Source organism: Schistocerca nitens, chromosome 10 (genome assembly GCF_023898315.1).
Source record: "Schistocerca nitens isolate TAMUIC-IGC-003100 chromosome 10, iqSchNite1.1, whole genome shotgun sequence".
NCBI classification, from domain to species: domain Eukaryota; kingdom Metazoa; phylum Arthropoda; class Insecta; order Orthoptera; family Acrididae; genus Schistocerca; species Schistocerca nitens.
This window is the reverse complement of record NC_064623.1, coordinates 52,181,171-52,197,679: the sequence shown is the minus strand read 5'-3', so window position 1 is coordinate 52,197,679 and position 16,509 is coordinate 52,181,171. Positions and strand designations below refer to the sequence as shown.

General features: G+C 45.3%; 2 protein-coding genes across 2 annotated transcripts in view; one reads left to right on the top strand and one right to left on the bottom strand.

The window, feature by feature from the left end:
- LOC126209854 (uncharacterized) overlaps window positions 1-13,985 on the top strand; it is a 75,674-nt gene extending 61,689 nt beyond the window's left edge. The window contains exon 3 of the mRNA XM_049938981.1: window positions 13,926-13,985. Coding sequence (XP_049794938.1) covers window positions 13,926-13,985 — 60 coding nt within the window. The remainder of the gene's footprint in view (window positions 1-13,925) is intronic.
- The window catches only part of LOC126210483 (mucin-12), a 388,877-nt gene that overhangs the window by 232,566 nt on the left and 139,802 nt on the right, over window positions 1-16,509 (bottom strand). The gene's annotated exons all lie outside the window — the stretch shown is intronic.

The window sequence follows — 16,509 nt, the reverse complement described above, 5'->3', positions numbered from 1 at the left end:
TAGATATTAGTGTATGGCAATGACTACGAAAAAAATTTAGCTGCCTTATTACTATTATTTCGATGTGTTAATTTTTATTTGACTTACTTTCTGAGAACGTTGCAGTATTAAGGCCTTTTTAATTCGTGTAAGATGCAAGCAGTAAAGGAAACGAAAGAAAAGTTCGGAGTAGGTATTAAAATCCACGAAGAAGACATAAAAACTTTGAGGTTCGCCGATGACATTGTATCTCTGTCAGAGACAACAAAGGACTTGGAAGAGCAGTTGAACGGAGTGGACAGTGTCTTGAAAGGAGTGTATAAGATGAACATCAACAAAAGCAAAACGAGGATAATGGAATGTAGTCGAATTAAGTCGTGTGATGCTGAGGGAATTAGATTAGGAAATGAGACACAAAGTAGTAAAGGAGTTTGCTATTTGGGGAGCAAAATAACTGATGATGGTCGAAGTAGAGAAGATATAAAATGTACTGGCAATGGCAGGGAAAGCGTTTGTGAGGAAGAGAAATTTGTTAACATCGAGTATAGATTTAAGTGTGAGGATGTCGTTTCTGAAAGTATTTGTATGGAGTGTAGCCATATATGGAAGTGAAACATGGACGATAAATAGTTTGGACAAGATGAGAATAGAAGCTTTCGAAATGTGGTGCTACAGAAGAATGCTGATAATTAGATGGGTAGATCACATAACTAATGAGGAGGTATTGAATAGAATTGAGGAAAAGAGGAGTTTGTGGCACAACTTGACAAGAAGAAGGGACCAGTTGGTAGGACATGTTCTGAGGCATCAAGGGATCACCAATTTAGTACTGGAGGTCAGCGTGGAGGGTAAAAATCGTAGAGGGAGACCAAGAGATGAATACACTAAGCAGATTCAGAAGGATGTAGGTTGCAGTAGGTACTGGGAGATGAAGAGGCTTGCACAGGATAGAGTAGCATGGAGAGCTGCATCAAACCAGTCTCAGGAGTGAAGACCACAACAACAAGAAGTTCAGGAAATTAAATTATAGCATACATGAAAGAAGACGGTGTTAATATCAGCGTGCTGTTTTAAGCTTTCAGAGTACTGAAACGTTACGCCACAGACACTTACGAGGCCTCTCGCCCTAAGAGACAGTAATTTGTTACAGGCCGCTACAATATTCCTGTGCCCGTTCAACTGAGCTTTTGTCCGTGACTCGAGTCACCACCTCTGTGGTGTCTTTAGTGGCTTCGTAATGTCGACTTCACTCACTCTCTTAGTTACTTATTATGTTTTTCCGAAGGCGTAATGCGATAGCACACTTTACTCTTTAACATTCCTAGTTACGTTTCTCATGAACATCTTGTATTGTCGAAACTATCATGAAAATTCCCAGTTATTGCAAGGCAAAAAAGGCACGTCCTGTATTGGTACTCTGGTGTGCAAGAGGTAAGGACGAAAGTAACTTTCGAATGATGGGTCACTGCTAAGTAATACAGCTCGATTAAACTTTGGCCATAGACAGAAAGAACTGCTGTAGTACAGAACAGAATGGAACTGGAAAAAATACGCAATGAGACTAACAGAAAAACGAGGCGTGTTTTTCAGTAAGTACCGTTTTGAAATTTAAAAAAAGACGTGCTAAGATATCTCAATTTTATTTTTACATGAAAGCCTGTACCTTAACCTACTTTTCTACATAATTTCCGTCATTGAGGCACTTACAAGGTTGTACCAGTTTTTGAATACCCTCCTCCTAGTAGTCTGCCGCCAGACTTGGTAACCACCGCATCACCATTGTTTTGACCTCGTCATCGTCTTGAAGACGCTGACCGCCCAGGTGTTCCTCCAGGTGCAGGAACAGATGGTAGTCACTGGGCGCAAGATCGGGGCTGTACGGAGGATGATCTAGAGTTTCCCCATGGAAAAGATGTGATGAGATCTTTTGTCTGATTCGCCACATGCGGACGGGCATTGTCTTGCAGCAAAACGATGCGCTCGCTCAACTTCCATGGACTGTTGCTTTGATTATAGTGTGACGTAGGCCACCCACGTTTCATCACCGGTAACAATTTGGCTGAAGAAATAATCACCGTCGTTGTGGCACCGCTCAAGGAAAGTCCATGCACTATCTAAACGCTCAGTGAAAATCTGAAAAAAATCGCAAGAAAGGCAGATTCTAGTCAAGCTTTCAGGTTGCACAGTTTTATTTTTGACCACTTACGATAGCCGTGCAATCTGTTCAAGAGGTTTCAAGTGTACGTCGTGGTCAGAACAGTGTCAAGTGTAGCTGTGAGTGCGTTATGTTGGAGCTCAGTGAATTCGAAGGTAGCCAAATTTCTGCTACTCGCATGGTGGGTGCATCCGTAACAAAGGGAGCTGAAGTGTTTGCTGCTTCAAGAGGCACCGTATCGAATACTAATACCGCTTACAGGGTAAGTGGGAAAACATCATGCGTTATGTCAGAGCGCGGACGAAAGCGGGTGTTAGTGATCGTGTCAGACGGTCAATGAAAAGGATTGCGACGAAACATAAAGAGGGCGACAGCTGCGGAAGTAACTGCAGAACTGAATGCCACACGCGCGAATCCTGTCGGCGTCAAAACGTGAAGAGTTCCACGAGCAGGGAATTCCAGCAATTCCGTGACCGCTTACCAGTGACATAAATGCCCCGAAGAGGAAAACGTGGTGCCGAAGGCATGAATTCTGATCTATGTACCAATGGAAAAGAATACTGAAGTATTGTTCTATGTATGTTAGCCCAGTACTTAGCCATATCTGTAGCTTTTCCTTTACGAGTGGTCGGTTTCCCGACCGATTAAAGTACTCGGTAGTGAAGCCACTTTATAAAAAGGGAGGCAGGGATAATGTTGACAATTATAGACCTATTTCTATGCCATCGGTCTTTGCTAAAGTTATCGAGAAGGTTGTATATACAAGGTTACTGGAGCATTTAAATTCACATAATTTGCTGTCAAATTTACAGTTTAGTTTTAGAAATGGTTTAGCAACTGAAAATGCTATATTTTCTTTTCTCTGTGGGGTTTTGGACGGATTAAATAAAAGGTTGCGAACGTTAGGTGTTTTCTTTGATTTAACGAAGGCTTTTGACTGTGTTGACCACAAAATATTACTGCAGAAGTTGGATCATTATGGAGTAAGGGGAGTAGCTTACAATTGGTTCGCCTCTTACTTTAAGAACAGAAAGCAGAAGGTAATTCTCCGCAATATTCAGAGTGGTAGTGATGTTCAGTGCCAATGAGGCACTGTTGAGTGGGGCGTTCCCCAAGGGTCGGTGCTGGGGCCACTGCTGTTTCTTATTTATATAAATGATGTGCCTTCTAGTATTAGAGGTGATTCAAAAATGACACCAGCTTGGTAGTGAAGGATCTTGTATGTAATATTGAAACATTATCAAATAATGTAGTTCATGAAATAAATTCGTGGCTTGTGGAAAATAATTTGATGCTTAATCACAGTGAGAGTCAGTTTTTACAGTTTCTAACTCACAATTCAACAATAACTGATATTTTGATCAGACAGAATGGGCATATTATAAGCGACACGGAACAGTTAAAGTTCCTAGGCGTTCGGATGGATAGTACGATGTTGTGGAAAGCCCATGTTCATGATCTTGTGTGTGTGTGATTGAGGTTTACGGGCGCTAAACAGCGGGGTCATCAGCGCCCAATTCATGATCTTTTTCAGAAACTAAATGCTGCTTTATTTACCATTATATTAGTATCTGAAATAAGTGACAGTTCAACACGAAAAGTAGTCTACTTCGCATATTTTCATACGCTTATGTCATATGGTATTATTTTTTGGGGTAATTCTGATTCAAAAACGGGCTGTTCGAGCTATGTGGTCTAAGTTCGATAACCTCTTGTCGATCCCTATTCAATAGTCTCGGAATTCTGACATTGCCCTCACAGTATATATTTTCTTTAATGTCGTTTGTTGTTAGCAATATTAGCCTATTCCCAAGAGTTAGCAGCTTTCACTCAGTTAATACTAGGCAGAAATCAAATTGGCATGTGGAATACACTTCCTTGACTCTTGTGCAGAAAGGAGTGGACTATTCTGCTGCATCCACTTTCAATAAGCTACCACAAGAACTCAAAAATCTTAGCAGTACCCAAACGCTTTTAAGTCTAAACTGAGAAGTTTCCTTATGGCTCACTCCTATTCTGTCGAGGAGCTCCTGGAAGAGCTGAAAAATTAGGTAAATTCCATTGTTACATTGATTTTCTTTATTTAAACTTACAAATTGTCGCCTGAATACGTTTCTTGTATTTCATTTTATCTTTTTCTACTATTCGTGTTATAATTTCATCTATTGACTCGTTCCATGACCATGGAGACTTCTCCTTAATTTGGTCCCACGAAACAATAAATAAAAAATCACTTGGTCGGATGAGTCTTGTTCTACACTGTAACCAAATTCTGGTAGAGTTTACGTGCGAAGAGTAAAACATAGCGGCGGGGGGGGGGGGGGGGGGGGGGAAGGGGGGGGTGTTCGGTAGTGATTTGGGAAGCCATATTGCGGTGTTCCTTGGCCTCCATAGCTAGCCTGCAAGGTCGAATTGCAGCGAAAGATTGTGACCTTTTTGGCTCATCAGGGGATTGCATGGTACCGTGTTTGTTCCCCAATAGTGTTCCCAGTTCCCAGACAAGACGCCTGATTACACAGTTCGCATAACCCAGGATTGGTTTTGTGAGCAGTGGGATGAATTGTCAAGTCTCCCCTTGCCACCAGATCTCAATACTTTTGAGCCTTTATGGTCCACTTTGGAGAGAACGGTGCGTGAACGGTATCCACCCCAATCATCGTCATGGGAACTTATCACTCTATTTACGAATAGTATAAGTTTCCCTTGAGACAACTGGAAACAGTTTTGAATGCCAACGGGTTTCCTGCACCGAATTAAGCATGGTAATCTGTTTATGGTGTTTGCATATTTTTTCCAACCTCTGTATATGTACACTCATGCTCATAAATCACGGATAATTGCAGAATGTGGTGCCACACAACGTGGCACTACAGAAAATTGGCGCTAATAGCATAGGCACATAGGGAACACACACAACACAGATCTGTAAGTGCACAGTACTGGTGATAAGTTGAGAAAACCGTCCCGAAACACATGTGCTACAAAACCCCGCTGTTTTCTGCGCATGTACCCCGACATCAATATGGGATATGATCACCATGCACACGTACAGAGGCCGCACAACGGGTTGGCATACTCTGGGTCAGGTGGTCGAGCAGCTGCTAGGATATAGCATCCCATTCTTGCACCAGTTACTGTCGGAGCTCCTGAAGTGTCGTAGGGGTTTGAAGACGTGCAGCGATACATCGACCGAGAGCATCCCAGACGTGCTCGTCTGGCGAATAGGCAGGCCACTCCATTCGCCTGTTATTTTCTGTTTCAAGGTACTCCTCCCGGAATGCAGCTCGGTGGGGCCGTGCGTTATCATCCATCAGGAGGAAGTTGGGATGCACTACACCTCTTGAAAGGCGGACATACTGGTGCAAAATTACATCCCGATACGCCTGACCTGTTACAGTTCCTCCGTCAAAGACATGCAGGGGTGTACGTGCACCAATCATAATCCCACACCACACCATCAAACCATGACCTCCATACAGGTCCCTTTCAAGGACATGAAGGGGTTGGTGTCTGGTTCCTGGTTCACACCAGATGAAAACCCGGCGAGAATCACTGTTCAGACTATACGTGGACTCGTCCGTGAACGTAACCTGGGACCACTGTTCCAATGACCATATATTGTGTTCTTGACACCAGACTTTACGGACTCTGTGACCAGAGATCAGTGGAATGCAACTTGCACGTCTCCGGGCGAATAAACCACGTCTGTTCAGTCGTCTGTAGACTGTGTGTCTGGAGACAACTGTTCCAGTGGTTGCGGTAAGATCCAGAGCAAGGCTACCTGCAGTATTCCGTGGCCGTCTGCGGGCACTGATGGTGAGATATCGGTCTTCTTGTGGTGTTGTACACTGTGGACGTCCCGTACTGTAGCGCCTGGACACATTTCCTGTCTGCTGGAATCGTTGCCACAATCTTGAGATCACACTTTGTGGCATACGGAGGGCCCGTGCTACGACCTACTGTGTTTGACCAGTCGCCCTAGTATTCTACCCCGATAGTGTCATCAATATGTGTTCTTTGAGCCATTTTCAACACACAGTCACCATTAGCTCGTCTGAGAACGTCTGTACACTTACTTGCTACACCGTACTCTGACATGGACCGACACACCTCTGCGTATGTGTACTGCTGCCAGCGCCACCGTGCGACGACCGCAGGTCAAATGCACCGCATGGTCATACCCACAGGTGATTTAAACCCGCAAACCGCCCATCAGAGCGTTTTTTCACGATAGCATTATCCTTAATTTATGAGCATGAGTGTACTGTATGTGTGTTGACTAGAGGAGCTGGAGAGTGAGTCGTGGAGCCTAGAGTTCGACGCCCGGTGCCGGTGGGCAAGCGCGTAGGGGAGGGGAGAGAGAGAGAGAGAGAGGAGAGAGAGAGAGAGAGAGAGAGAGAGAGAGAGAGAGAGAGAGAGAGGTGGGCGATGCGCCTCCGCTAGGACACTTCCTGAAGGCTGATCCCGTCCCATCCAGTCCAGGAATAGACGCACCACCCCACGAGCCGGCAGCGGTCACGTGGGGCGCACAGCTCTGACTAGTCTGCGTGCCTGCCTGCCTGGCTGTCCGTCCCCCTTATAAACACGCGCGGGTGCCAGCGCGCAGGTGTTGCGAAAGTGCACGGACGAGGTCCCCTATTCACCTGTTGTCACGCGAGCACTACGCTGCAACCTGGACAGCTTGAAGCGTCCGCGCCTCCGCTCTTACGTAGCTTCACGCGAAGTCACGTCTACACTACTGGCCATTAAAATTGCTACACCAATAAGAAATGCAGATGATAACCGGGTATTCATTGGACAAATATATTATACTAGAACTGACATGTGATTACATTTTCACGCAATTTGGGTTCATAGATCCTGAGAAATCAGCACCCAGAACAACCACCTCTGGCCGTAATAACGGCCTTGATACGCCTGGGCATTAAGTCAAACAGAGGTTGGATGGCGTGTACAGGTACAGCTGCCCATGCAGCTTCAACACGATACCACAGTTCACCAAGAGTAGTGACTGGCGTATTGTGACTAGGTAGTTGCTCGGCCACCATTGACCAGACGTTTTCAATTGGTGAGAGATCTGGAGAATGTGCTGGCCAGAGCATCAGTCCAACATTTTCTGTATCCAGAAAGGCCCATACAGGACCTGCAACATGCGATCGTGCATTATCCTGCTGAAATGTAGGATTTCGCAGGGATCGAAAGAAGGGTAGAGCCGCGGGTCGTAACACATCTGAAATGACACGTCCACTGTTCAAAGTGCCGTCAATGCGAACAAGAGGTGACCGAGACGTGTAACCAATGGCACCCCATACCATCACGCCGGGTGATACGCCAGTATGGCGATGACGAATACACGCTTCCAATGTGCGTTCACCGCGATTTCGCCAAACACGAATGCGACCATCATGATGCTGTAAACAGAATCTGGATTCATCCGAAAAAATGACGTTTTGCCAGTCGTGCACCCAGGCTCGTCGTCGAGTACACCATTGCAGGCGCTCCTGTCTGTGATGCAGCGTCAAGGGTAACCGCAGCCACGGTCTCCGAGCTGATAGTCCATGCTGCCGCAAACGTCGTCGAACTGTTCGTGCAGATGGTTGTTGTCTTGCAAACGTCCCCATCTGTTGACTCAGGGATCGAGACGTGGCTGCTCGATCCGTTACAGTCATGCGGATAAGATGCCTGTCATCTCGACTGCTGGTGATACGAGGCCATTGGGATCCAGCACGCCGTTTCGTATTACCCTCCTGAACCCACCGAATCCAGATTCTGCTAACAGTCATTGGATCTCGACCAGCAGCAATGTCGCGGTACGATAAACCGCAATCGCGATAGGCTACAATCCAACCTTTATCAAAGCCGGAAACGTGATGGCACGCATTTCTCCACCTTACACGAGGCATCACAACAACGTTTCACCAGGCGACGCCGGTTAACTGCTGTTTGTGTGTGAGAAATCGGCTGGAAACTTTCCTCATGTCAGCACGTTGTAGGTGTCGCCACCGGCGCCAACCTTGCGTGAATGCTCTGAGAAGCTAATCATTTTCATATCACAACATCTTCTTCCTGTCGGTTAAATTTCGCGTCTGTAGCACGTCATCTTCGTGGTGTAGCAATTTTGATGGCCAGTAGTGTAGATCTAGACCTATACTGTGGAAGCCACCTTACAATTTTTACCGCTGTTACTTCCCCTTTTTTCTCTCCGACCTGCTAAAGGTTCGCGGTAAGCAAGATTGCTGTTAATCCTCCGTGTGGGCTCCAATCTCTCTCTAATTTTACCTTCCTGCTACTTTTTGCCAGACAAACGGGCCTAAAGCAGTATATTCCTTGACTCTTCTAGGAATGCACGTTCTTGGAACCAGAACAGAAAATATATGGTGAGTCACCTAACATTACCGCTGAATATATTTCGTAAACCACATCAAATTCTGATGAACCGATTCCACAGACCGAACGTGAGGAGAGGGGCTAGTGTAATTGGTTAATACAAACCATACAAAAATGCACGGAAGTGTTTTTTAACACAAACCTACGTTTTTTTAAATGGAACCCCGTTAGTTTTGTTAGCACATCTGAACATATAAACAAATACGTAATCAGCGCCGTTTGTTGCATTGTAAAATGTTAATTACATCCGGAGATATTGTAACCTAAAGTTGACGCTTGAGTACCACTCCTCCGCTGTTCGATCGTGTGTATCGGAGAGCACCGAATTACGTAGGGATCCAAAGGGAACGGTGATGGACCTTAGGTACAGAAGAGACTGGAACAGCACATTACGTCCACATGCTAACACCTTTTAATTGGTATTTTTCACTGACGCACATGTACATTACCATGAGGGGGTGAGGTACACGTACACACGTGGTTTCCGTTTTCAATTACGGAGTGGAATAGTGTGTGTCCCGACATGTCAGGCCAATAGATGTTCAATGTGGTGGCCATCATTTGCTGCACACAATTGCAATCTCTGGCGTAATGAATGTCGTACACGCCGCAGTACATCTGGTGTACTGTCGCCGCAGGCTGCCACAATACGTTGTTTCATATCCTCTGGGGTTGTAAGCACATCACGGTACACATTCTCCTTTAACGTACCTCACAGAAAGAAGTCCAGAGGTGTAAGATCAGGAGAACGGGCTGGCCAATTTATGCGTCCTCCACGTCCTATGAAACGCCCATCGAACATCCTGTCAAGGGTCAGCCTAGTGTTAATTGCGGAATGTGCAGGTGCACCATCATGCTGATACCACATACGTCGACGCATTTCCAGTGGGACATTTTCGAGCAACGTTGGCAGATCATTCTGTAGAAACGCGATGTATGTTGCAGGGCTCTCCGATACACACAATCGAACAGTGGAGGAGTGGTACTCAAGCGTGACTTTAAGTTACAATATCTCCGGACGTAATTAACATTTACAATGCAACAAACGGCACTGATTACGTATTTGTTTATATGTTCAGATGTGTTAACAAAACTAACGGGGTTCCATTTAAAAAAACGTAGGTTTGTGTTAAAAAACATACTTCCGTGCATTTTTGTATGGTTTGTATTAAACAATTACACTAGCCCCTCTCCTCACGTTCGGTCTGTGGAATTGGTTCGTCAGTATTTGATGTGGTTTACGAAATATATCCAGCGGTAACGTTAGGTGACTCATCCTGTATGTATATATATATATATATATATATATATATATATATATATATATATATATATATATATACAAACGAGATGCAGAACGCCTCTCTTGCAGCGTCTTTCACTGGAGTTGGCTCAGCATCTCCGTGACGCTTTCGCACTTATTAAATGAACCTCTAACGATACGTGCTGCTCTTCGTTGGAGCTTTTCTATTTCCTTTGTCTACATCTACATCCATAATCCGCAAGCCACCTGACGGTGTGTGGCGGAGGGTACCTTGAGTACCTCTATCGGTTCTCCCTTTTATTCTAGTCTCGTATTATTCGTGTAAAGAAAGACTGTCGGTATGCCTCTGTGTGGGCTCTAATCTCTCTGATTTTATCCTCATGGTCTCTCCGCGAGATATATACGTAGGCGGGAGCAATATACTGCTTGACTCCTCGGTGAAGGTACGTTCTCTAAGCTTCAACAAAAGTCCGTACCGAGCTACTGAGCGTCTCTCTTGCAGAGTCTTCCACTGGAGTTTATCTTTCCTCTCCGTAACGCTTTCGCGATTACTAAATGACCCTGTAACGAAGTGCGCTGCTGTCCGTTGTATCTTCTCTATCTCTTCTATCAACCCTATCTCGTACGGATCCCACACTGGTGAGCAGTATTCAAGCAGTAAGCGAACAAGCGTACTGTAACCTACTTCCTTTGTTTTTGGATTGCATTTCCTTAGGATTCTTCCAATGAACCTGTCTGGCATCTGCTTTACCGACGATCAACTTTATATGACCATTCCATTTTGAATCACTCCTAATGCGTACTCCCAGATAATTTATGGAATTAACTGCTTCCAGTTGCTGACCTGCTATATTGTAGCTAAATGATAAGGGATCTTTCTTTCTATGTATTTTCAGCACATTTCACTTGTCTACATTGAGATTCAGTTGCCATTCCCTGCACCATGCGTCAATTCGCTGCAGATCCTCCTGCATTTCAGTACAATTTTCCATTATTACAACCTCTCGATATACTACAGCATCATCCACAAAAAGCCTTAGTGAACTTCCGATGTTAACCACAAGGTCATTTATGTATATTGTGAATAGCAACGGTCGTACGACACTCCCCTGCGGCACACCTGAAATCACTCTTACTGCGTAAGACTTCTCTCGTGTCACTCCTATCTGGAACGGATCCCATACATAGAATATTCGAGTATCTGTCGAAATAGAGTTTTGCAAGCTGCTTTATTCGTCGATGATGATGTTTGTGGGGCGCTTAACTGTGCGGTCATCACCGCCCGTACAAAGCCCCAATTTTTACACTGTATTTCCTTTTCACAATCAAATCTAGTCACTATCACAAAACAACACAAAAACGCAGTCCTGGGCAGAGAAAATCCCAACCCTGCCGGGAATCGAACCTGGGACCCCATGATCCAGAGGCAGCAACGCTAGCGCCTAGACCACGACCTGCGGACTACATCGATTACCTACATCCCATGAGGATTCTTCCTTTGAACCTCAGTCCGGCAACTCCCTTACTAGCGATTAATTTTACGTGGTCGTTCCACTTTAAATCGCTCTGTGCGCGTACTCCCAGCAATTTTCCGCAATTAATTTCTTCCAGTGAATGTTCTAAAATTTTGTCACCAAACAAGAAAGGGGACTCGAAACACGTTACATTTGTTTACGTCGATGGTCAATTCCTACTCCCTGCAGCAAGTGCCGTGTCTTCTGCAGGTCTTCTTCCATTTCGCTCCAATTATCCAGCGTCGCAACTTCTCCGTATACAACAGTACCATCCGCGAAAAGCCGCATCGAACTTTCGACGCCACCTACTGGGTCGGTTATACAGCAGGAACTCAGCCTCCCTTGGATGCGACTTCTTCCGCAGTCAAGACGCGTTTCCGTGACAGGAGCATGTCATCTGGCCACTGACTGCACCAATCTTCCAGGTGCCATGTGGAAATACTTCTAGTGCTACGGCCGCCGTTAGGCCGATCTACTAGCGCCGACTAGTCGGACAATCAATGCACGGTCTGGTGGTCAGCTAGCTGTGACAATCACGAAACCCTAAACAGTTATGGGCGCTCGTAATTAAGAACGCTAGGAGACCATAGACGCCTCAATGCCGCCGCCAAGGTGAGCTTCCTCGCCTACTGCCGTGTATCTCTTTCGCTCACTTCAATTACGTGTTTTGTTTCATGCTTTCGTGCGTGTTCTCCGGTAATTAGTGGATGGAGTTTCTCTTGACTGACCGAGCGTAATCTTGCCGTCCTGCAATCAGTATCCTGTGTTCAGGCAGTTTTGCCACCTATTTCAATGCCTTTTTATCTTGTCAGAGTGATAATTGATGTAATTGATGTCTTTTCTTACCAAATTCTATCTGTCTGAAATAGTCGGTAGTCGACTATTTCTGTAGAGTTGGGTTACCCTTCTCTTTCGTTTAATCTATTATCACGCTGGGTCTACTCACCAGTTTGGTTTGTGATGTTTGGTTTGTCGAGTGCTCAACTGCACGGTCATCAGCGCCCATACAAACTCCCAATTTCCTCCTCCACAGTCCAATTTCCTCATCCACAGTCCAATTTCCTCATCCACAGTCCAATTTCCTCATCCACAGTCCAATTTCCTCATCCACAGTCCAATTTCCTCATCCACAGTCCAATTTCCTCATCCACAGTCCAATTTCCTCATCCACAGTAACGAATGATGGGGATGATGATGAAACACCCAGTCCCTGGGCAGAGAAAATTCCCAACACGGCCGGGAATCGAACCCGGGACCCCATGGTCCAGAGGCAGCAACGGTAGCCACTGGACCACGAGCTGCGCACCCACTCACCAGTGACCGCGTAGACTAGATCCAACCATGCCTGCAGTAGAAAATGAATTCGATGCTTTGGGTGAGCTTTAAAACCGATTCTCTAAATTTTCTCAATAGCGCTCCTCGAAACGAACGTCATCTGCCCTCCAGGGATTCTAATTTGAGTTCCTGAAGCACATTCTTAACACTTGGGTGTTGTTCGAATGTACCGGTAATAAACCCAGCAGCTCGCCTCAACTGCCTCGGCGTCCTCGTTTCATGTGACCTGGTGCAGATCTGAAACACACTAAGAGTAGTCGAGAAAGGGCCGTAATAGTGTCCTGTAGACGATCTCCCCAATAAACCGAAGTCGACCATTCGCCTTCCCTCACCACAATCCTCACATGCTCGTTCCATTTAATATCGCTATGTAACGTCTAGGCCAAATAATTAAACGAAGTGACTACGTCATCTTTACGACTTTGTTTTTGTTATTCATCCGCATTAACTTACATTTTTCTACATTTCAAGCCAGCTGCCATTCATCACACAAACCAGAAATTTTGTCTCAGTCGTATTTTATCATACTGCAGCCACTTATGTTCGACATCTTCCTGTGCGCCCCAGCATCATCAGCAGGTTACTGTCCAGCCTGTGCGCTAAATCATTTATGAGTACAGATAGTAACAGTGGTCCTATCACATTTTTCTGGGTCACTCCCTACGATACCCTTGTCTGACGAAAACCCACTGTGAGGACAACTTACTGGGTTCTATTACTGAATAAGTCTTCAAGCCACTGGTATATCTGGGAACCTATTCTGCAGACTCGTACCTTTAAGTCTGCAGTTGGGTACCGTGTCAAATACCTTACGGACATCTAAGAATATGGGATTAGCCTGTTGCCCTTCATCCATACTTCTGAGTATATCATGTGAGAAAAGGACAATCTGAGTTTCACACGAGCGATCCTTTCTAAGACGGCAGTTCTGAAACCGACCGCAAGTGAAAACGTTGAACGGTCGGCGGTGTCGTCTTGTGCCGTGTGCTTGGAGTGACCCGCAGAGTCGGGTGCTCTCACGCTTTCAGTTCAGCGCCAGGTGCGCGCCGCTCCCCAGACTAAAATCGTCCTGAAAAGACGCTGGCAAGACTCCCAGGCGCTGCCTGAAGCAGCCGCAACAACCTTCCAAGAATATTTCGCGCGCGGGGGGAGGAGGGGGTGTGTGTGTGTGGGGGGGGGGGTGGGGGTGGAGAGGGCAATCTGACGCGTGCAACACACCGACTATAATGACAACCTGCGACTCGCCCAACCACTGTTGTGACGACACGCAGCGCAGTTTTCCATATTATAGCATACAAATAAAATGGGACAACAGCAGCAGCAGCAGCAGCAGCAGCAGCAGCAGCAATGAAGCTGGCACCTGTGCCTTAGCTTCTCCAGCGCAACAAATGCGTAAACAAACTGCACGAGGTTCGAAGACGATCAGCACCTCACGAGGCCCCCCAAAATGCGTGATATCGTCACGGAAACATTCAACAAACACCAGTGGCAGACTGTACAAATTTGGAAATTTGTGGTGAGGTCTTATGGGACCAAACTGCTGAGGTCAACGGGTCCCTAAGCTTACGCACTACTTATCTAACTTCCACTAAGGACAACACACACACACACACACACACACACACACACACACACACACGTGCCCGAGGGAGGACACTAACCTCCGACGGGGGAAGGGCAGACTGTACAAGACAAGCGTTGTGCGTGACAGAGATATATTTTCTTGAAATCCCGAGAGCCTATGTTCCAGGAAGGGTCAACCAGTAAATTGCCTCTCCATCATTATCGTAATCTTTTCAATGATTACGCTGTTGCCTGTTCCGCACTTATAAACAAAATCGCTCATCTTTTTCGATCTTCCTATTCAGCTTGTAGTTCAGGATATTCTGGGGAATTCTGTAACCTGGCACTCTCATGAGGTGTCGCCTCCAATTTTCACGATACTTTCGAATTTTTTCCATTCATTTTTAAAATATTTAAGTCTGTTCACCTGTATTTCAACTCACGTCTCTTCTTGTGTAGCCCTTTCGTCTTTCTTAGGAACCCTATCTCTGCTGTTAGAATTTTTTTACGGTAACCCTGCTTTCACTTTCATACGGTAACAAAGAAGCCGCCTTCATTTTATGTAATTCCACGATGGTCTCTTTCTGTACTTTATGGCTCAATGTTCTGCTAATGATACAACCGACAGCTTCAAATTCGTGTACTTTTATTTTGAATATCGACAGTGAAAAATCGAAGCTCATGGGGCAGCCTAAATAAGAGATTTGAGAGACCTGTTCTAAAACTGAATTATCAAAAACAGTTTTTGATCTGACTAGCTATTTTTCTCGGAATACCATTATTGTCTTGAGGCGCAACGTCACGGTGCTCGCGCCCTTCCCCTACCCCTCGGAATTTCGAGTTCTCCTTCGGCAGCGCGCGCGCTCGTGTGTGTGTGTGTGTGTGTGTGTGTGTGTGTGTGTGTGTGTGTGTGTGTGTGTGTGTGTCGTCCTTAGCGTAAGTTAGTTTAAGTTAGACTAAGTAGTGTGTAAGCCTAGGGACCGATGACCTCAGCGGTTTGGTCCCATAGGAACTCACCACCAGTAGAATACCATTATTTTCGCTTTATTACTAGAGATTTTACAGTTGTATTTTTTGCGTATTACATTCAGCTGGAATACTGATATTTCCTGCTACACAAATTCAGCTTGAGCATAGAAAAAAAACTGTACACTTTCCAAAATTATTGCAAATGAAACGGCATAACTCTAAAGGTGTGGCTATACAATATGGGACTGGTTTTATAAGACACTTCATTTCAAAAATATTTAGTAATTGCCACTCTCAACTTACTCCTCTCCTCAACCCCTACCCCTACAACGCTCCACCCAAATTTTGGGAGGAAGATTGGGCTTAACCTGTCGTCGACTTCGAGGTCATTATAAACGGAGCAAAAGCTCGGATAGGATTGAAACAGGTTCCACAAGTTAATCACTATTTTTCAGAGTTGTCAGGGACGAAAGAAATGTCGAGAAAGTCTCAGTGATACGAACCGTCGACGTTGACATTAATGGCGACTCATCACAGTGTTTCAGTTAGTACAGGCTGGGGTTGGCATGAAGAGATTTAGCATAACGTCAAAAAACAATAATCGGCTCTTACGGCATGAATTTAAGCCCTGACACTCTCCAATATAAACATAATGTCTCAAGCAAGACGCCGTCACAGCTTGCGATGTGAAACGAAACGTCACATAGTTGCAGTCGTAGTTAATGGAAGAGAAGTGGTTTCCTTTGTTCATTGGGCACCTGTGCCTGCAGTTTGTGAACTAACGAAGCTATTACTGTATGATTTGTACTGGGATACACCTCTAATGTGTGGACCCTCTATGGACTTGTGATTAACAGGTGGCCCTTCCTCCAACAACACAATGTGTTTTTAGCGGAACGTTCTAACACTGGTGTAGCATCGTCGGCGGCCGTTTTATTTCTTCTTGGAGAATTGCGCGATTCCTTTGACTGCCAATCCATTTCGACCACAGGTCAGAACTAAGGGCTGTTTCCTGTTAACAGAAGTGACGAACCAACTCCTGACCCATACGAGGTAAGTCTTCTCACTATTTTCTTTCCAATTTGTCGTGGGTGAGGTGGAGGGATCTAAGTCGCATCTTTTTTCCTCAGGCCTACACGACTAAAATCTTTAGGGCGTACTTTTCCCTACTGAAGTAATCTGATTCTATTCGGAAATGATTTTTACATTTCAGAAAATGGTACAGAAAATAAATCTTATCGAAAACTCGAACTCAACTTATCAGACATTATGCCCACGTAAATCGCCTATCTAAATCACAACTCCAGATCGCCATCCACATTGGGTATACTGAATTTCGGACT